At 60.8% G+C, this 21,513-nt stretch overlaps 1 protein-coding gene and 1 non-coding gene across 26 annotated transcripts in view; both read right to left on the reverse strand.

Moving 5' to 3' along the window:
* PLEKHA6 (pleckstrin homology domain containing A6) overlaps positions 1-21,513 on the reverse strand; it is a 43,249-nt gene that overhangs the window by 14,863 nt on the left and 6,873 nt on the right. For 12 of the 25 annotated variants that reach the window (XM_025143912.3, XM_025143904.3, XM_025143913.3 and 9 more), the window contains 4 exons: positions 2,124-2,204; positions 1,683-2,007; positions 1,522-1,594; positions 954-1,054 (listed from right to left, as the gene is read on the reverse strand). In XM_025143912.3, the coding sequence (XP_024999680.2) occupies positions 954-1,054; positions 1,522-1,594; positions 1,683-2,007; positions 2,124-2,204 (580 nt within the window). Of the gene's footprint in view, positions 1-953; positions 1,055-1,521; positions 1,595-1,682; positions 2,008-2,123; positions 2,205-3,848; positions 4,451-5,017; positions 10,400-11,052; positions 11,135-15,219; positions 15,328-16,022; positions 21,013-21,513 lie in introns of those variants that run through there. The other 13 variants (XM_040652900.2, XM_025143915.3, XM_025143910.3 and 10 more) reach the window with 9 other exon arrangements.
* On the reverse strand, positions 20,990-21,099 carry MIR6618 (microRNA 6618). Its single transcript, NR_105486.1, has one exon. It is a non-coding gene; the product is annotated as a microRNA 6618 (primary transcript).

Genomic DNA, 21,513 nt, shown 5'->3' on the forward strand with positions numbered 1-21,513 from the left:
GACATACAGACAGACACAGCTTTCTGGGCATGGGCACATGGTAATCACTGCTTGCAAGCACTCAACCTAAGCCATGCTTGCTGTGGGTTTCAGGGTGGCAGCTACATAAATGTACCCTTCAGATTGCAAAATCATCCCCATAGTGAACTCAGAGCAGTGCTTGAGGTGCTGGAGCCCACAGCTGGCAGTGTGCGTTGCCCATGGATGGGAAACCTCATGTGCAGAGATGAGGGCTGCAGTGCTCTGACCCCAGCTCCAGCACTGGGGGTTGGCTCAGTATTTCTATTGGTGGGTGGGTCTGTCTGGGTGCACACGCACTGAGGGAGTGCAGAGGTGCAGGGATGGGTCTGTGGAACTCACGAGCAGGGAGGTGTGAGCTCGGCTTTGCACAAGTCAGGCTGTGCATCAAGGCAGCAAGGAGGTGCTCGGGGACCATACAACAGGGGTGGCAGTGCTGCAAGGTGCACACTGGTGCCCACCAGTGCTGTGTGAGTGCCACTGAGCATCACTGTGGGGGGGACAGATGGGGTCTGCTCAGGGAAAGATGTGGGACAGCCACCCTCTGCTTTTCAGCTCTCCCCTCCTACATCCACTGCAGTGAGTGCTGATGAGCAGCAACTAATGCAACAATAAAAGCAAGCCATAAAAATGGAGCTGGGGATGCTCTGTGCCTGATAGAGAGAGCTCTGCTGAGAAATGCCACTGGAATGGGCAGGATGAAAGCAGGGCTTGGAGGGGAAAGCATTCCCAGTGGGAGGTGATGCTGCTTTGCCCTCCTCGTGCCTCAGTTTCCCCAGCACATCCCAGGGGATTCTGGCAGTTCTCCTCTCTGCAGCTGGGCTCTGCTCTATGCCCCACCACCAAGAAAGCGAGAGGAGGGCACAGCAGGGACCCCACCAGCGTCAGTCGTCCCTCCCTCCTCCCCCCATTGCCCGGCACAGCCCCGCACTCACCTTAAAGGTGTGCTTCCTGCTGATGTTGTCGGAGGGCTGCACGGCCGCCACACGGAAGCTGAGCAGAGGGATGCTGCCCAGGATGCTCTCCTCCTTCTCATCTGGTGGGCAAACAGGGGTGTTTAGAGGTGGGACCCTGGCCGGCAGGTATGCATGGTGAGCAGCCCACCTGTGGCAGTGCACTGCCTTCCTGTTGCTTCGCCCTTCCCTGCAAGCAGTGCTGCTGCTCAGTATGCCAACCTGCTCAATAATTCATGCTCGCCCTCGGCTGCCAGGGAGAGCTGAGCTGAGTGAGCTGCCAGGAGGCGGGCGAAGAGCATTAACCCCTCGGTGCCCCAGCACGGAGAGCACCCACAGGAGCAAGCACCCATAAAAGTGAGCACCCGCAAAAAGCAAGCACCTGCAAAGAGCAAAAACACCTGCAAAAAGCAAGCACCCACAAAAGCACACGGCCACAAAAAGCAAGCGCCTGCCGAAGCAGAAACACCCATGAAAGCGTGCACCCACAAAAGTGTGCACCCACAAAAGCAAGCACCTGCAAAAACAAGACTGCCCACAAACATTGTACCTTTGTAGTAGAAGAGGCAGCGGTCCACCAGCACGAACCAGCGCTTGTTCCACTGCTTCACCCCCGAGCTGGCCTGCAAGAGAGGAGCAGTGAGATGCTGGCAGCACACACCCACTGGGAGGTGCACCCCTTTGGGATGGAGCACGGCGGGGTTGGGGCACCTGTTTGTAGAGCCAACCGCTTTTGGTGACGGCGGCGTTGGGGTTTCTCTTCATGGAGTTGGAGCGCTTCCCGAAGGTGATGCCCTTACGGGAGGAGCGCGACGCCTGCAGAGGGGGAGAGGATGAGCTCAGTGCCCGGGTTTGACCCCCGCTTCCCATCTGCTCCGTCGTTGCCCGCTGTGCCACGTGGACCCGGGCACGCACCCGGCCTCCGGGCCGCTCCGGGGCCACCTCCGTCACCATGGTGTGGTTGGAGGGCTCGCTGCTGCTGCTGCTGTTCGCCGGGCGCTTGCTTCCTGCTTTGCTTGACATGTCCAAGGTCGGCCTGTGGCACAGAGGGGGCTGTCAGCATGGCTGTGTTCCCACATCCCCCAGGCGATGTTTCCCTATCCCGCAGCCCACCCCGGTGCTGAAACCAAAGGGAGGTGGGAGCCAACCTACTTTTGCAAGTCTAATCTTGAGTTTTCTTCCGGGAGCTGCCCCGTCACTGGGTGCAGGAAGGTGTTCCGCCTTTCATTGTGGCTGCAAGACACAGCAGTGGGCTCCGTTAGCACCCAGGGAGAAGAAGGATGGGGTCTGAGGGTGCACAGAAACCCAGCGAGGTGCTGCCCACCCACCTGTGCAAAGCAGAGAGCTCCATCCACCCCCGCTCACCCCTCAAATCCCTTTGCTTTTAGCACCGTTCTGTTGTGCATCTTGCACTGTTTGCACCGCCTTTCACCTGTGCTTCCCAGAATGCGCCTGCCTCGCCGAGAGCCGGAATGAGGTCTCTGCCAGCTGAGACCTCATTACTTCTGCTGGACACATCACACAGCACCGGCTGTGGCGTGGTGAGACATTTCCATAACCCCCCCCAGCTGTCAGAATGAATCGCTGCAGGAGCAGCAGCCGCGGCCCAGCCTGGGCTGAGCTGAAAGCAACAATGCCGACGTCACATCCTCTGCTTGGGCTCGCTGGTTTCAGAGCCGTTTGCCACAGTGCCAGGGTCACAAAGCACCTGGCCCCGCTGCTGCTTTGGGGGGCTCTCTGCAGACCCCTCGGTGGGGTTTTGGCAGCCAGCTGAGCCCAAAATGCAGCACAGCTGCCTCGTGTTGGGTGGGGGCTGCCACCTCCATCCTGGGAAGTTCGCTTTGCAATGGAGGGTGCAAAGGACCCCCTCGTGATGACAGTCCCCCAAAACTGCTGGGCGTGGGGACACAGCTGCCCATGGCCACCCATGAAGGCAGCGTGCAAACAGCCCGTCACGCTGCCGAAGCGCTGAGTGTCAGCAAAACAGGGGAAGTTCGAGCAAGAAAACATCTGCCAAGACCATCCCATCCATGCACGCTTCACCCCGAGGCTGGGCTGCAGCCAGGCTCAGGGATGGTCACTGCTTTCTGCCAAAAAAAGCCCTGCTGGGAGCTTCCCCCGTGCAGGTCCCACCCTGGCCCTGAACCCATCTCTGCTCTTCCCTTCACTGGGGGTCACCCTAAAAACCTCCGCAACCTACAGCGAGGGCAGCACTCACTCCCCTGGCACCACGCTTTTCTGTGCCTCCAGCATATCTGATGTGAGTCCTCTGCAGAGGCAGTGTTCCCAACCCCTGCTCCCAGATCGGAAGGCACCACAGGAGCTTTCTGCCACCGTTTGTCCCCATTTTGGAGAGCCACAGCACAGCAGTGACAGGGCAGCTCGAGATGCTGACACAGAGGGAGGGTGCATGCAGTGAGCGAGCAGCACCCCAATCCTCAGTCCTGCATAGTGGGGGCTGCCTTGAGCCACCGGTACCGCCAAACCCCCGCTGAGCACATCCCCCAGATCCCCTGACTCCCCAGCCCTGCCCACCACCTACGCACTGCTGTGGGTTTCCCTGCCCAGAGGCTGAGCTCTGCCCCAGGCCAAGCTGCCCACCCAGCATCACAGCCCCTGCATCTCCTCCCGGCACCAACCCAGGCACTCACAGTCCCTCCCCGTGCTGTTCCCACCCCCGGGCCTCAGGAACACGAGAGGAGCTCCTTACCCCCCCAAAACCATCTGCCTCGGCTGACTCTGCTCCAGAAACTCCGAGTTCACATCTCTTCCCAAGCACTGCAATGCAGCAGTCCCTGCCCGGGCTGAGGGTCCTCAGCCACCGCCACCACCTCCGCACCACCCGACCTCCCCCTGCCCACCCCGGGGGGGTCCTACCTCACCCTCCGATCCGCCCGAAACTTCAGCATGATGCCGGGGCCCTCCGAGCTCAGCGCCGGCTGCCGGCTCCCACCATGGCAGCAGCGGGCAAGGCAGGTCCCGTGCCACCCAACGACCGCTTACGCCACACGTGCCGCGGGCACGGCGGTGCCGCACGGGCGGGGGGACACCGGCAGCGCGCGGTGGGGCTCGGTGTCCTTTCCCAGCTGCGCCAATCCGCGCCGGTGGCATCGGTGTTTCCCACGGTGGCAGCGGAGATGCTCAGAGAGCGGCTCCCGCGGGCGCTGGCAGCCCCGATGCGGTGCGGCTTGGCGAGGCAGCAAAGCGGGGACAAGCTTGCGGCTCCCGCTCGCGTCCCCACGCAGAGGAGAAGCGAAGGGCAGCGCAGCGCTCGCCGCCTCCCCCCCGAGCCAGGTGCAGCGATCCGGCGAGCGAAGGGCGAGCGGGGCAGGATGGGGGGCTGCGGGGTCCCCCCCCCAGCACAGAGCAGTGTGCTCAGGGAGGGGACGGTGCGGCGGTGAGGAAGGGAGCCGCGCGGTGCCGGCGCTGCTGCTGCCCTGCATTCGCTGCCTGCGTCCCTTCCCCCTGCTTCTGTCCCCAGACCCTCCCCGCTCCCTCCCTACTGCGCTTCCGTCCCTTCCCAGGTCACATCAGGAGAGCAGCGGGACCCCCAGCAGCACCAACCACCGCCGTGCAGCACAGGGGATGGAGACCGCGTGGGGCTCCGACACTCGGGGATGGGGTCTGGGGAGCCCTTTGCAAGCCGACAGGAGAAGGGGGGAGGCAGAGTTGGGGTTACCCAGCCCTCCCCCTGGGCACGGCGCTTTGAAAAACCAATGCGAATGCACCAGGACTGTTATGATAATGCACTGAGATGTCAGCGCTGCCTTCCCTCCCCTCCAAGGAAACCTCCAAAGAAGGAAGCGGAGCGCAGCAAGCAGCTGGCCTCCATCACACCACGTCCCTGCTCTGCCAGTGCCCTGGGACCACCTCGGGACACCGCCAGCATGCAGTGCTGCTCAGCCCAGCATCAGCAGCATTGCATCATTCACCTGCTCCTCCCGAAATCAGGACCTGGAGGCACAGCCTCCCTCATTGGCCAAACTAGGCTGAGTAGGGTCAGTGCTGGTGCCCACCCCAATGCTGGTGCCCACCCCAATGCTCACCTTGGTCAGCACAAACAGTCCTCGTCACTGCCAGGAGGGCAGTGGGGAGAAGCTGGGGATGGGAACCACGTCAACAGCACAGACAGAGGATGCTCCAGGAAGGCCGAGATGGCAGCTCCCAGTCAACCCTGTGCACCCCTTTCGACCACCGTGGGCTGACACTGCTCCGGAGGCAGCCAGGAGCAATGCACTGCTCCCCTAGCTGGCACGCTGCTAGCTGTGGGGTGGGACACACGCGCTCATCCGCACCACTGCAGCTCCCCAATCACTGCCACCATCTGCTACCAGTGGTCAAGGTCCCCCAACGGCTCATGGGCACGTGCCAACCTGCTGCTGTGCACCCAGTGCCAGCACCAACACCAGAGCCAGCAAACACCCCAACGCTTCACCTCCTGCCCCATCCCCGGTTGCACCCAAGGGTGGCACAGAGCTGCTCTCAGCAGTGGCTTCAGGAGCTGTGAAGCAGGGTCCAGCCCTGGCTGTGTGATCTCAGAGCAGTGCTGTTCTCCCTGTGCCAGCTGGGCCATGTCACAGCCATCAGCCGTCCAGGGTGGCCATAACCATGGGCACCTCTGTGCTGGAGAGAGCAGCCATACACCGGGGCTCTGAGCAGCACTGCCCTGTATCTCTCAGGATAGAAAAGCTGGGGCTTCTCCTTAGGGTAAACACACACCAAAAAAGCATACTTTCAATCTCCCTTTGCTTTTTCTTAAAGGTAGGGAGAAAGGGAAGGGAATAAACACAGGAAGTGAAGAACAAACTTTCTCTGGGTGCTGCTTTCCTTCCCCCTCCCCAAAGTTAAAGTTTGCTGAGCGCAGGGAGGACAACCCCACCCTTTCCCCATGGGGAAAACCCTCCTGGCTCACCCGGTGCCCTTCCTGCACTGTGAAGGTCACTGCTGCCCAGTGTTTGCAAACAAAAGCTTGGGACGTGGCCAGGAGCACAACCCAAGGACCCTGCAGTGACCAAAGTGCTGCATGGGTGCATCCCTCACATGCATTCCCCCCTTGGTGCAGGCAGCAGCAGCAGCACTGTGCCACACGCGCATCATCACCAATGCCCATCAGTGGCACTGTGCATCCCTGGCAGGATTCACAGCTGCCTCTGCCTAAGAGCTGTTCCCAGCAGCTCAGGCTTTTGCTTGGAGTTTCTCTGTATCCCGTTCCCTTCCTCCTCAGTTGCCTGCCCTGGAGGTCAGGACCCCTCCTGGTCCCCAGGGCATGGCGCACAGCCCCTCTCCATCAGTGCTATTCATGTGCTTAGAGCTCCACATCCATGCAGGTGCCTGGTCTGCTCTGCAGTCCCTTTGCACCAGTAACCCCATCTCATGCTGCTCCCATGCCTTGGCAGAGCTCCTTGCAGCGTGCACAGCAAGCTGGATATACCAGGATGCATAAAGCACACTGAGAGCTGGAGCCAGGCACAGAGTGAGCTGTCTCTGAGCTGCACCCAAAACCAGGAGCTGTTCCCACACTGTGGCCATCCCTGTGGTGTCGGGGTTGCAGGCTGTCATCCACACAGACTGGGAGCAGGAGGGGAGGAGGGGAGTGCAGCCTCTCCTCCCATCCCTGGGAATCTGCCAAGCACCAAACCCAGAGCAGACCTGCGAGGAAGGGGATCCTGATCACCCTCCCCTCCTTGGTCAGGCTCAATCCAGGCCAACCCCTCCAAACACTCCCAGCCTGCTAACAGCATCCCCTAGCTCCCATGTTGGCCGCACGCCACCAGGAAAAAGCACCTTGTCCTCCCACACCCCAACCCGAATTTCAGCTCTGTGCGTGCCTCCCCACCCCCTGGCCCCGGCCCCGTTGAGGGGCCCGCTGTAAATCTGGAGGCGTAAATCTGGAGGTGTAAATCTGCAGCATTTATGCACGTTCCGACAGCGGCTTCGGGGCTGAGCATCCAGGCGGCTCCCGGGCGATGGGCTCAGGTGGCTGTGAGCCAAACTCGCCCTGCATCCTGGCCTCCTGCCTCTGTTTTTCCAGCCCTTTCTTCACCTCTCTCCCTCCTCCTCAGCCACATCCCTGTCCTCCGACCAAGCCCTTGAAATCTGTTTGTTTTCCCAGGAAGAAGGGAACGGCGGCACCCACAGAGTCACCCACGGGCACCCTGCAAGGAGGTGGGAGAGAAACCCACCTCCAAGAGGCCCCGTGCAAACTGCTGAGCCCTGACCTGCAGGGGAGAACAGGGCAGAAATCTGGGAGCAAAGCACAGGGAAATGGAGCCTTTCTCCTCCATCCACGCCACGGCCCCATCGCGCAGCCAGGAGCACAAAGGAGCAGCTTTGTCTGCGAGGAATCAGTGACGCTCCAGGAAGATTTATTTCCCCCTGAGCGATAATAAACCAGACCCTCTGTGCGCTGCTCAGAGCACAAGGCTCAGTTCTGCACATTGGATGCAAGAGAATAAAAAATAAATAGAAGGAATTCTGCAGGCGCAGCAGCGACCCGACAGCCAGAGGATGAGTGCCAGCACTCGGCTCCTCCGCTGTCCCCATGCAGAGTGAAGGGCTGTGGCAAAGGCAGCAGGATGGGGCCAGGCTGCTCCTCGTGCAGCCATTCCAACCGATCCAAGTGGGATAACGAGGGCTGTGCGCTTTCCCTGCTCGGCTGCGAGGTGCACGGTGACAGCCCCAGCGTGGGTCACAGCACTGTGGGAGGACGGGCAGAGCAAGCGGACAGGAATTCAGTTGAACAAAGGGAAGAGAGGGGAATCGGCGGCCAGGAGCAGAGCTGATGGAGGAGAAGTTTGGGAATTGCTGCTCTCAGCGTTTCCAAATTCCCTTCTGCTTACAGGAGTTATGCGTGGGGCTTGGCTTGTTTGGGGTGGCTGAAAGGGAAAAGGCTGCGGGGAGAGGAGGAGATGGAGGCAAAGAGAGGAGGGCAGAGCTCCATGCAACCCCCTGGCCTGCCCCACATCCTAACCAGGCACCGACACGGGCTCAGCACAGCCTGGAAATGTGGTGAGCTCAGCCCTGGGATGAAAGCACTTTGCGGGCACCCACACACCCGCGCCGGGTGCACAGCCAGGCAAGGAGATTTCCCTCTGACCGCCGGTTTTCCTCCGTAACCCAATCCGTGCCCTAACCCCAGCCACGCCGCCAGCTGAGCTGAGAGAGCATTTCTGGAGCCGCTTTCACCACCGAGGCAGGGATGGGGGCCAGCAGCCAGCACAGCCCCCACGCTAACAACAACGAGCTCCTGGCTCCTGCTGCTCCTGGCACGACGCGGGGACGCATCCGAGCAGCATCTGCACTCCCTGCTCCTATAGGCCCATGCACTGTGGTGTTCCCCATTCAGCTGCTGGGGATGCAATGCATTCATTTGAGCTGCTGCCCTGTTCTGGGCCTGGTGCTGGGACACCGCTGGGCCACTTTGGCCATCACGTGCCATTTGGCACCCCCAAGCCTGGGCACGCAGGGAGGGAACGCTGAGCAGCCCCAGGAGGGAGAGTGCCATGAGCACCCACCTCCTCTGCCACCCCACCCTGGTGACAAACCACACACGTCAGCAGCCACAGCAGCGACCAAACACCGCACCTCACCATCCGTCACTGATGTCAGCCTGCACCCATGGCTTGCTGCATCCTGTGCACCCTGCGGGGTGGGCCACCAAACCCACCAGCACCGCGGCCAGGCTGGGTTTTCTGGGCTGCAAACACACGCTGGCAATAAATCCATGAGAGATGCATAAGGAGGGAAAGGCACAAAGCCTGAGCTGGATCCCGCACGCAGCACCGGGGCTGACAGCTGCTGGGCAAAGTCCCCGGAAGGGAGGGAGCACAGCGGCTGCCCGCGCTCCCACGTCCCACAGGGTGACTCTGCATCACTGAGCACAACGGGTAATGTCACCAGCACGCAGCTGGGCGGTGGTGGCACTGAGCAGGACATCTGCGGGACCCTACGGGGCTGGGGTTCCTAATGGGGCCGAGGTCCCAGCCCTCATAGGTGGGAGATAGGATGACGAAGCCTCCTCTGTGCTCAGCACTGCAGGGCGGGATGGAGCCCAGGGACCTCAGGGGATTTCCAGAGAACAAAGCGGCTGCTGGCAGCCAGCATTGCCTGCGGCGGGGGGGGGGGGCTGACACTCTCCTCCTGCTCCGGCCAAGGAGAGGAGTCCGGGGGAAGCAGAGAGTTTATGTTTGATCTCCCTGGTAACTCCAGCTCCATCACAACTCCAGCACTGGCGGGGGGAGAGGCGAAGGCATCCCTCAAAGGGACAGCCTGGCTGAAACGCGCTGCTGCAAGAGATGCAGAGCTCGGGGCAGCCCATATCCATGGGGTGGCATTTGGAGAACGTCACAGCGGTGTGACGGCAGTGACCCGAGGATGGGGGCAGAGCAGATCACGGCTCTGTGCCCCACTTCAGCCTCGCCGCCCCGCTGTCCCTTCTTGGGGACAAACACACCCACACCTCAGCGCCCGCTGTGCCCATGGAGAGCTGCGCCGACCCTGAGATGCACATGGCACAGTGTGGGCGAGCAGACGTGAGATGTGGAGAGCACATCCCAGCTCAGGACACAGCCATCAGCCTCCCCCCCACACACCACAGCCCCCACCAACCTGGAACCGTTCTGGGTCTGCAGACTGTCCCCCCAGTGCTGGGGTCACGGTGGGGATGTGGGCGTGGGGTCCGGCGCAGTGCTGTGGGCAAAGCCTCCAAACCAGGTGCTGCACGGGTATGGCCACAGAACCACACACCAACCCCCGGGCTGGGGGATATAAAGCTCTCCCTAAGCTCTTTACCAAACCACCTCCAGCAGCAGAAATACCTGTCTGAAGCAATCGCCGGCGTGAGGCAGAAAGCAAACCAGAGCCGAGCTCTCCTCGGGCAGCTCAGGTCAGGGGTGGGGGATTACGGCAGCAGCGTGGGGAAATCCTTTCGGGCCAAATCCTCAGCACCTGCTTAAGCCACCGCACACCACAATCGCGACAGCATCCCTCAGGCGACCGGCACCGCAGTGACACCTCGGCGGCCACATCCGCGTCACCCCGTGCTCCCCGGCCGCAGACAATGGCCCACGTGTGTCCCCGCACCGCACCGCACCGCACTCACCGCTGTCACCGCGCGTCCCCTCCGCCCGCACCGTTTGCCAACCCCGGCGGCTGTGCGCTGCCGCTGGGTGATTTCCTGCAGAGCCCTTCGGGACCGCGGTCAGTATCAATCATTAACAGCCACCGCAGCCCGGCTGCCTTAACCCCCTCGGCACCGCGCCGCAGCTGTAGGATTCCTCCATCGGCGTTGGCTACGGTGTCCCAAAGCCCCCTCGCACGTCGCCACGGTGCAGCTCATCCATCCAACCTCTCCCAGAGCAAAGGGGCTCCTGAGGGGCTCTGCACGCTGGGGGATTTGTGGCTGTCCCTACAGCACTGAGCAGCTGCACCTGGTGGGGGTTGCAAAGTCCTCATTATGAACACCCCACGCTGCTCCATGTGTCCGCACAGCGCAGACCCTGAGGGCCTCATTCTGTCTCTGTGCAGTGGGGTTGGACCCTGCAGCTTCCTGCAGCTCGAGGAGCAGTGGGGAATAGCAGAGAGGGGGATGCTGCGGGGTAACCTTGGTGTGCAGCACACAGCCGGCACCATCCCTGTGTCTCTGGGAAGGGCCCGTGTTCTCTCTAATGAATGTCACCACCTGCAGCCAGGCGTGCGGTCAGTGAAGGGTTAATCCCTTGGTAGGGACATCTCTCTGCTCCCCAGGCACAGACCCCTCCAGTGCTGCAGGGACTGGACACATCCCCTCTCCTTCCCACTGCTGTTAGCCAACCTGTGGGGCAGCTGATGATTAACCTTGGGCTGCAGCTGCCACCAGCCCCCCCCCCATGCCAGAGCGCATCAGTGCCTGCAGCCACAGAGGGGACGAGAAAAAGCTCAGCCACCAAAGGAGACCCCCAGGGTGAGGAAAGCTGCAGCACCTCCCTCCCCAGCCCCGTGCTTCCCCTTTTCCTGCCATAACGGAGCAAACATCCGCGCTCAGCCCATGCTCCCCTCCTCCAGCGTGGCCCCACTGCTGTAGCTATGGGGTGGAGGTACTCACAGCCCGATGCAGATTGGGATTTCGGACACCGACACGCAGTGGATTTTGTCTTCTCCAGCAGCTCAGCCCTGGCTGCGGCCCCGGGGGCGTCCAGGCTGCGAGTGCTCATAAATAGCTTTGGACAAACATCTGCACGGCACCACCCCGTGCAGGCTGGAAAGCAGAGGGCTGCTGTGGGGATGGTTTTAATCAAGATAGAAGACCATCGAACGGCCAAAAAAACCCACACAGACAGGAGCGAGCTGTAAATAAGCACAGATGCGGCGGCCGATAAGATCTGCCTGCAGCAGGGCTCGGCCCCTTTGCATATGGGTGCAGCCTTTGGATTTCCCATTTCTGGGGCAGCAGCTCGGGATGCTGGGGGACACAACACAAGACACCGTTCTGTTTCCACCCCCAGTGCCAAACCCTCAGCCCCACCACCACCACCACCGCACGGCGTAGGCTTGGAGTAGCCAGCCGGCTGCGGGTTGGAGGGCAGCTGCTTCTCGCATGGATTTGGGTTTGGGGAGACTTTGGGTTCACTTGTCCCCGGGTTCACGGGCTGCTGCCAGCCCTCCAAGTGACTCATCGGCAGCTCTGTGCTCAGACCTCCTGCAGTCAAGCCCCGACGCATTCGGCACATTCCTGGCATTGCCGGCTGTGCCGGCGCAGTGTGCAGCCCCACACCTGTTGCAGTAGTGAGGAGGGGTGGGAACAAGCAGCTAGCTTGGATCTCTGCAAAGAGGCTCATGCGTTGCAGTTCGCAGTCCCTGTGCTGCTGCAAAGCTGGTACAGCCTTACCCTAGCACGGCCACTGCCGTCCCAAGGGCCTTTCTCATGCAGTGTTATGCTTCCCATACCTCTGCATGGGTGTGATTGTGGCAGTGGGAAAACTCGCTGTTTTTAGATCTGATCCTGTGCCTTCACTGGCTCAGAACAGCTTGCAACCGTGCTGTGATGCAAGAGCACATGCATCTTGGTTGTGCAAGTGCGTGGTGCCAGGCAGCTCCCAAGGACAGTGAGGGCAGCAGCCCCAATCTATGTGGGGTGAATGGGGCTCTCGGTCCCTGCAAGCACCCATAGCCCTGCACGTGGCCCTGGGAGCAGCGTGTGAGCATAGCACGGGTGTGCAATGGAGGAGCAGCCAAAAATGCTCCCCAACATCCAGGAGCAACACCTCCAATGTGACAGCAACGTGCTGCATGCCCTGGCCCTGTCACCAGCAGCCCCCAGCACAGCACTGCCTGTGCATGCATCCACGCCGCAGCCTCCATGTACAAACAGAGCAGGAACCAAAGGTTCCCCACAGCCGGAGCTTTGTAAGCAAACAGATTTCAGACCAAACCAAACACGGAGCTCAGGCAGAGGGATGGGCTGGGCTGGCCGAGCTCACCGCCACAGTGGCTGTCCTCAGCAGGGCACAGTGACAGAGCCATCATGGGCAGGTGGGGGACATCAGCACTGCTGGGCTCAGTGGAACGGCACATCCAAAGCAGGGCATGAGGCAGACACAGATCAGTGTTTCAGAGCACTCAGAGCAAATCTCAGCAGCCCACAAACCCAGCATGGAGGGGCTCTGCTCCCCCGCACGGCCATCAGACACCGGGGATGGAACAAAGACCCGGGGTAAAAGGTGTTTTCTTGCTGTCCCCATCCATCCTCGGAGCAGCACCTGGCATAGCTCTGACCGGTTTCTATCAGTGCTGCAGCAATGCAACCAGGGGCGGCACCGCTGCGGTGCAGCCTGCAGGAGATAGGGCTGGGCTCACTGCACACCCAGCCATCAGCCTCCTCCACAAGCCATTAAAGTGCTCGGGGTTCAGCCTGGCCGTTGTCACCGGGACCGGCTCAGCAGCGATGGGACGGCCGTGCCCTGGGTTTATGGCTGCCTCCAGCCCATCACGCCCCACTTTGCAGGGCTGAACTGGGGCAGGCGGGCACAGCTTCGTGGTGAATCATTGAGGCCATGTCCTCAGCAGTGCTCTCAGTGAGGTCCCAGGGACAGCTGCAAGGGGAAAAGCAAGGAATTGGCAGGGAGAAAAGCGAGAAATCTGCTGTGGGAAAAGCAAAGAGAGCTGCAATGCTTTGCACCCCCATGGAGCAGAGCTTCCCGGGTCAGTGCAAATCCAGAGCAGTGCAAACCCAGAGCAGTGCCTCTCTGCCACCAAACGGCCCTTTGCTGTCACCACCTCCGCACGGCCGCGTTGTGCAGCGCAGCGTCAGCTCCGCAGGACGAGATCTTCCCCTGAATGAAGTTTAGTCACCGTGGGATGTTTCCAATTGGAAATCAGGACAGTTCGGGCTGAAAGCAAGCCAGCTTTCCACTTCCCAGAAATCCCATTTGCAAGCGAGCATGTTGCCAGTTCCCCTTTTTCCCCCCCCACTATCCAGTAAATAAATCCAGCTCCAAGCGAGGCGGGGAGATGCAGCGCTTCAGGCTCTGTCTGCAGCCCAGCCCTGACTGTCCTCATCCCGCAGAGGTTGCAGTGCTGCTCCCAGCCCCGGGCAGGGGGTGACAGCTTGACGGGACCTCAGTGCCCACAACCATGCCTGGGGAGGGACACAGGTGGGGCGGGAGCTGCCGAGCTGGTGCTGGAGCCTGGATGCATCCCTTTGCCACTGCACCTGCCTGCAGCATCCCCCGGAGGAGGCTCGCAACAGCAGGGGCTGGGGAATTGCATCAGGCTTCCTCTTTGTCCCAGTTGAGATGAGCAAAGCTGGTTATTGCCCTCTATAAAGAACTGGTTTGCTCCGGGAAGGCGGTGCTGGGAAGAGCCAGAGGCTGCTGCTGAGTTTCTGGAGGGCAGAGATGGGCAGGTCCACGTGGGCGCTCGCCTTCAGCAGGTGTTGGGGCAGCCCAGCAGCTCCAGGTGGGTTTGTGTCAGAGCTGAATCCTCTGCTGCTCCATGGGCAGGTACAGAAGAGTACAATCATCCATCCAGTGCCATGGCTCTGCTCAGTCACAGCTGTCCACTCAGAACTGTAGGACCATGCATGGAAATCGCAGATCCCAGCCATATTTGGCTGAAATTTCTGGACCAGGATGTTAGGAAGTCCTCAGGAATCGAAGGATTGCATCCGGTGGTGTGATCACCAACCTTAACTCCTACGGAGACCACTGAGTGGAAGGAAGCCAGCCATGCCTTGGACTCACAGGTCTATCCTCCCTCCCCGTGTGCCATTCCTGCTCAGCAGGACAGTGCAGGTGCCACGCAGGGACAGCAGAAGTGACATCCAGCTCTGCACATCCATCCGGAACCACTGCTGCACCGCATGCATGGGTGCTTCCTGCCTTATCTCAGCAGTGCAGGAGATAAGAGGAGAGATGTGGGGATGGTGGGTTGGAGCTGCTAACCAAACAAGACGCCACCACTGCCCTGGCAACAGATTTGCTGCCACACACAACTGCATGGTGACCACAGAACCAAAGGTTCCAGCGCAGAGCATTGTGTCCCCATCCATGCACAGCCCAGGGAGGGGATGCAGGAGCTGAGGGCAGCCCTGCCAGCCTGTGGGAGCTGCAGGGGGGATGGGTCTGGTGCCAGAAGCATGCAGCCATGTCCCACTTCCAGCTGCAGAGGTGGCTTGAAGCAGCGTCCCAAACAACTTGCTGCACTATTCCCCAGCCAGCAGGGTTGGGGCTTCCCCTGGGTTCAAAGCCAGCCAGTGGCACAGAGTATGAGCACAGCCTGCAGGACCCCAGCCCGCATCCTGCTGCAAGCCCAGCTGTGTGCTCAGCCCTCTGGGCTGCCCCTGCCCTGCTCCCAGCCCTGCCAGCACTATTGGTGCTCCCACAGGTGCCAGTGAGCTCCCAGTGGGGCGTTTAAACCCTGGCAGGGTCCATACGGGCACCGTGCTGTGCTCATGGGCACAAAGCCTCAGCTGTTCGCTGTGTTTGCCAGCAAATGGGGACAGGCATTCCTGCAAATCCTCACCTTATCCATGCCCATATCCCTGCAGTAGGGGCCTTTCCGTGCCCCTACCCCCGCACACCCTCACCTTATCTGTGCCCACCAGTGCCAGCTCCAATCCTATTCCTCAGCGCTGCATGAGCAGCTCTGCAGCCAACATCCAGCAAAGCCCAGCTTGCTGCTGCCCCTCCACTATCCCAAACCCCTTCTTCCTCCAGGACCTCTCCCTCCACCCCCAGCTCCCCCAACCACCCAGACCCAGGCTCAGCCTGACCTGCTCGCCGGGAGCTGCTGCAAGCTGCAGGGAATGGGGAAGCAGCCGCCGAGAGCCGCCACGTCCAAATGAGCGCTGCCGGGGGCTGATAAGCAAGGTCTGAAATCTGAGACTGCAGGTTGGCTCCCTGCTATATAAACAGGCACTCGCACACACACACACACACACACCCAGCTTGCACGCCACTCCCGCCCGCTCACGGCCACGCCAGCACTCTGCTGGGCACAGCCGTGCCATTGAGACCCCCATCAGCAGCGCCGGCCTTGAGCACGCTGCTTTGGGCTCCAAGCACAGCCTGGTGCTGGGGTATGGCATGCTGCAGGTGGGCTTTTGTTCCCCCAGCTCTGCACCTCTTGGCAAAGGGGTTGTGACCCTGTGGTGGGCACCGGCTGAGTACCACGCGGGTGCTGAGAGCAGCAGCATGGGAACATCACACTGTCAGATGGGGGGGTTCAGCAGCACGCAGGGTCAGCCAAGCAGATGCCCGTGCTCACAAGCACATTTGCATCCCTCACCCAGCAGCGATGGGCAGTGACACTGCATGCACAACCCGTGATGGGGTCATGACCACCATGGGGCCAAATGGTTCATCCCTGGGTCGGTGCCTATTGCCATCCCCACAGCAGAGCCCCTCTGCTCGCCACCTCCTAACAACCAGAGCGTGCCAGTGCCACCGTGGGGCTTCTCTGTGCCAGTGCCACTGTGGGATTTCCTCGTGCCACAGTGGCTGTGCTTCCTGCAGTGGGAGGAAACATTCGAGAAGACAAAACCCTGCCCTGTTTTTCCCAATTCTCCAGGCTCACCTGCAGCCCAGAACCGGGGCGGCCACATACCAACGGCGGGGCCGGGCTGCACGCTCGGCTGCTTGCTTCATCCTGCAGCTGCCCGCGGGGAGAGCAGGAGCTGTGCCCCCTGCTTGGGGAACACAGGGCTGGGGCATCACCCTCAGCAAATGGGAGCCCCAGGGCTGCTGATCCCTGGCATGGAGAGGTTCACTGCAGCTACATCCATGAGGACCCTTCCCCACGTGGCATCCCTGTGCTGGGAGAGCAGAGGGCACCAGCGCAGCTCGCAGGGCTTTCCTGCTCTCCTGAAGCTCCCGGGTCTGGATCCACCTGAAGATCCTCTGTCCCAGGTGCAACGAGCCCAGCACAGCTCTGAGCCAACTCCCTGCCCTGCTTGCACAAGCAGCCGTGGGCGCTGCTGCGGTACAAACAATCACAGCCTGTTGACGAGCACCAGCATCTGCCTCCTCCTCCTCCTCTCCCATCACTCCACTTGATTGCAAGGAGACATGCCAAGCCCTGCTCCGTGCACAGCTCCCTGCACCCTCTGCTGTCCCTCCCAGGCAGGGTCACCACCTCAGCCCCAGTTGCTCCCATGGAAGTGCTGGCAGCACGCAGAGCACCATGACCAATCCATCCCAGTGGGTCCACCCCGCACAGCACCCTGACCCCAAGACCTTATGGTGCTTCTACAGAAGAGCAAATTTGCCTTTGGAGCAATGGGATTGCACTGGGTGCAGTGGGGATGAGACAGCCTCGGGCAGGGATTTCCTCTCCACGGCCACCACCCCGCAGGACTTTGAGCTGTCTGAAAGGCACTTTTTCTTCTTTTTTTCTTTTGCTTACAGGGAAGAAGAGATGGGGTCCGACCTGACACACCATTCCCATAACCCTTAATCCCCCCTTGAGGGTGGGAGCACAGCTGGAGGGGCTGCTCCATGCTCCAGCCTTGGGGGGACTCCTCCCCAGTCCTCAACCACAGAGGGTGCACCCCCATGTCCATACATCCCCACAGCCCACCCAGTGCCAGCACATGGAGCATCGGTCCCCCCGCCAGCCCCAGCCTGAACCCAAGGTCCTCCTTATCTCCAGCACCAGCATGTCTGCTGATAAGCCTGGCACATGAGGGATAAGATAAGGCTCCGAGCAGCCTCTTTGCTATCAGCAGCCTTCCTCCAGTCTGCAGCACGGGGTGGCTGCTGTCCCACTGCACTGTCCCCTCATGGCTGTGGGATCTATGCAAGGTCTCAGCATCCACACCCCAAATGCTGCCCCAGCACTGGGGCTGATCCCAGTCCCTTCAGGCTCAGGTTCTGACCCACGATCCCAAAAAAGTGGGACCAATTCCCATGCTCTATGACATGCATTGTCCTGTAGGACCCCCGCTGACCCCCCACCATGGGGACCCCTTGGCCACCCCATGGGAAATGCTCACTGCCCCCCACAGTGCAATGCAACCTCTCACACTGATGAGCTTTAAAAGATTCATTACATTCCCACTCCAACAGCTGCTCACTGTTTCCAAATTAGAGCATCTGTTTGATTCCGGGATGAGGAGCAGAAAGAACCCAATCATAAAAGGCACACCGAAACAAACAGTTTGCATCAGAAGATGTGGAGCAGGTCCCCCCCAGCAGGGAATGGCAGTGGTGGAGGGGGAGGGAGGAAGGCATGCAGCACGCATTGGGTTTGCAATGAAAGCAGGAATTGCTAATCATTGCTGCTCAGCCGAGCTGAAAGGAGAGATGCTGCCTGGGAAAACAAACCCAAAGGGTGAGTGCAGGGCACGCAGACTTCACCTGACCCCATCTTGGCTGCTTCTCCTCCTTGATGCTAAAATCCCATCTGGGGTTCCCAGGTATGAGCATCCCTCATGGGGTGACATGGGGCAGCCCCACTGCATGCCTTTATCTCCAGCAGAATCAGCCTGGCCTTGAAAATAGGAGGATTTGGGGAGGAATAACACCAAAACAACCCCCCTCAATGCCTGCTTCCAAACATCGTGCCAGGCTATAAATACCAGCGCCGGATGCGGGAGCTCCTCTATCCCTGGCGCTGAGCAGCACCCGGATTTAGGAAGGGACTGAAGGGAACAGCCCTGCAGCATGGGAGGAAGGGAGAAGGCACAGTGCTTGGCTGGGGCCAGCCTGAGCCTTGGGGACCATGCACACTGTCCCCTTGGCCACAGTGATCCTGCAGGATGGATCCCGAGCTGATGTCTGTCGGCACCGAAGGGGTTTGGGGATGGAGTGGGGATGGGATGCCTCAAGCAGGAGTGGAGCAGCTGTGCCAGCAGGGGCAAGAGAGGGCGAGTCGGAGGAAATCCCCACAGGGCCTTGGAGGCAGCGGAGGCAGTGCCAGGAGGGAGTGAAAAGCAGTGCAGGTCGGTGCCAGGGCTGTGCGCCAGCACTGTGCTGGCACTGTGGGAACACACAGACAGCCCCCAGCCCCCTCCAGTGCCCCCATTGCTGCTGGCTGGGTGAGGGGGATGGGCGCAGAGGAAAGCCCTCCTGCAGCACATCCCAGCCCAGATTTCCCTGTCCCACCTCCTGGGGTGAGGGACACCCACCTGTAGGGACCCTGTGGATGAGGCCAGGGCTCCGGGCACAGCCCGGTGGGGGGAAGCCCTAATTGCAGCCCCACTGCAGGATTGCTACCTCATTACAGAGCAATTACAGAATAATTATCCTACGGTAACACCCAAACCCTGATCAGGAAATGGGACTGCTGGGTGCCAGGATTCTGCACGCTTGTGCACATACACACACACACACACACACACACCCCAGGAAACCTCAGGGCAACAGACAGCAGAGAGACGACTCCTGGATCCCCACTGAGGGTATGTGCCTCAGTTTCCCCACTTGCACACCAGCACAGCAGCTGTTCCCTCTTTTTGCATCCATACCATCCTCAGAGATCTCAGCTTTTGCATGGGGGCTTTGTTTGCATCACACCCCCATCTCAACAGCATGCTGAAATCTCATGAGCATCCCCAGGAGCCCCAAAAACCCCATCCCAGGGCTTCAAACCTCGGACAGGCACAGGGAGGTCCGCGCTGCCCACAGCCACCCCAAACCCTCCATCAATGGGGACGGCCCCTTAAGAGCAGGTGAACTTTAACCGCATAAATCACATTCCTGCTGGCTCCCTGCCGGCCCAGCCCTTATCTCCAGTGGGCTCACACAGATCTGTCTGCAGCCCGTAGGAGGTCATGGCCCTATCTGGTGCCCAAGGACACTGGGAGATGGGGCAGCTGGTTGTCCCGGGCAGGAGTTGGACCCGCTGGCCCCAACCCCAGTTGCCCACCCCAATGGATGCACCAGCACCCACTCCTCCTGCGACAGTGACAGCAGGGACAAGGTCACCCCAAGAGCGGCTCACAGCTGGCAGGGACGAGATGAGGGACAGGGCACGAAGCAGCAGCGCTGATGGCTGCTGAAGGGCCCTACATCTTGTGGCACAAAGGGAGAGATGAGGAGCTCTGCGCTCCCCTCCGGGAACTCATCACCACAATCGCAGCTGAGTGTTGGAGCCCAGGGGCTGCAGAGTTCGCACGTAGCTCTCGAATCCCTCATCTCCCTGACAGGCAGGAGAGCAGCCGGCAGGCAGCAACGGAGCTGCAGGCGGCCCCCACCAAAGGTCACTGCGTTTGCACATTCACAAAACATGCATTTAAGGGGAAAAATGAAGGAGGAGGAAAAGAAATCCCACACTCGCACGGAGGATGCGTCGCAAAGGAGCGGTGCGGGTCGGAGCTCTGCTCCAGCACTGCCTGCCCGACTGCCCAGCACTCTGCAATTAAAGCAATCAGCCACACGCGAAACTCACAGATTTCCATCTCCCCATTTGCTTCCCAGGCCCTGAGGCTTCCATCTCGTTTTCAAATTCTCCGGAAGAATAAAGGCTTGAAAATTAGTTTCGGCGCATCGAGCAGATGGCTCTGGGGAACCACCGTGCCCCAAAGAGCAGCAGAGGCAGAACTGAGCCCTGCTGAGGCTGTGGAGCCATTGGGGGGGGGGGGCTGGGGTACCACACAGACAGCCTCATCCCCTCCCTCTGCAGCTGACTTTACAAAGCAGAGTGTGGCCCCCCAGCCCTGCAGAATTAATGCTTCCAAGGGTCCTCTATGGAGACGGGTGTTGTCTCGCTGTCCAACCCCGGCCTGCACCCAAGGGATGCTCAAACCCACACCTCCAAATCACCAGTGGATTTAAAGGAAGGGAATCCCTGCACAAAACAGGGGTTCACCTCCTGCGAGCACAAAGGGGAGCAGGGGTTGCAGTGCATGTGGAGAGGTCAGGATGAGCCTCTGGAACACGGCGGTGTGAGCAGCCGTGCAGAGCAGCAGCCAGGCTCACATCCACCTACACCACCTGCGCCAGGTGAGCCCTTTGCATCAACTCAATTTGAAGCCACAATTAGCCCTCACCTGCCAGATCACAACACCGCACAAGAGCTCAGCACCCACCACACAGAGTCCCCCAAAGGCCTTCAGATGCCCAGCCTGGAGCATGGGCGCAACGCAGCACGGTGAGGATGTTTGGCCCTTGGGGATGCTGAGCCCCAGCATGGCTGCGTGTGGGGCACAGTGCCATGGGTGCACACCCCATCCTCACCCGGCACCGAGTGCCATCCCCTGGGGGCACAGAACCCAAGAAGGTGCTGAGCACGGCGCCCACTGCATCAACCAAACGGTGCCCCGGGAACGGGGAGTGCAGGGCTGGGTGAGAACCAGCCGAGCTGGATGGGGAGCTCAGTGCTCCCGGTGCTGCCAGACTGGTCCTGGCTGTTCCTCCAGCTGCCAGCCTGGATGGAGACAGATCAGAGCACGGCATATTCCTCCCAGCTCACCCCCAGAGTGAGACCCCAAGGCTGAACATGGCAGCAGCACCTTCACCTACTCCAGCTACGGTGTGGGGGTGACCCTTACCTGGGGTGCGAGGCTCCAGGCCCCGGCGGCGCTGAGCTGTCGCGCTGCTGCTGCTGCTGCTTACGTAAGGGAGGCGAGGAGGAGAGAGCTGCTGCGAGTCCCCGGCAACTGCAGGCAGGAGAGGAACAGCAGCCTCTGCTGCTCGGCGGGAGATGGGTGCCGGAGCTGTGCACGGCACGAGGATGCGGGGCGTGGGGGATGCTCTGCTCTGCCGCTGCACGCAGCTCGGATCCCGTGCCCCTGAGCACCGGGGGATGGGGACAGCCTGAGCCCTGATGAGAACAAAGGGCTGCGCTGCGAAGGCTCCGTCCGTTTAATGAGCAGCAGGGGGGTCAGGGCAGCACAGCTGCACCCGAGCTGCTCCGCTGCAGTGAGGGGAACCCTTAACAGAGGGGCACGGCACGGCTTCGCGGGGAGTGAAAGGAAACCCTGAGCTGCACTGCTGTGCTGGGATGGAGCAATGGGGGCAGATGGGGAGCAGCACCCAAAGTGCTGTGCGTGGCCGGGGGGAGATGAGCCGGCACGACCCCGAGTGGGGATCGTAACACAGGGCGGGGATGACGGAGCCGGCATAGA

The sequence above is a fragment of the Gallus gallus genome, chromosome 26 (assembly GCF_016699485.2).
Source record: "Gallus gallus isolate bGalGal1 chromosome 26, bGalGal1.mat.broiler.GRCg7b, whole genome shotgun sequence".
Classification (NCBI taxonomy): Eukaryota; Metazoa; Chordata; class Aves; order Galliformes; family Phasianidae; genus Gallus; species Gallus gallus.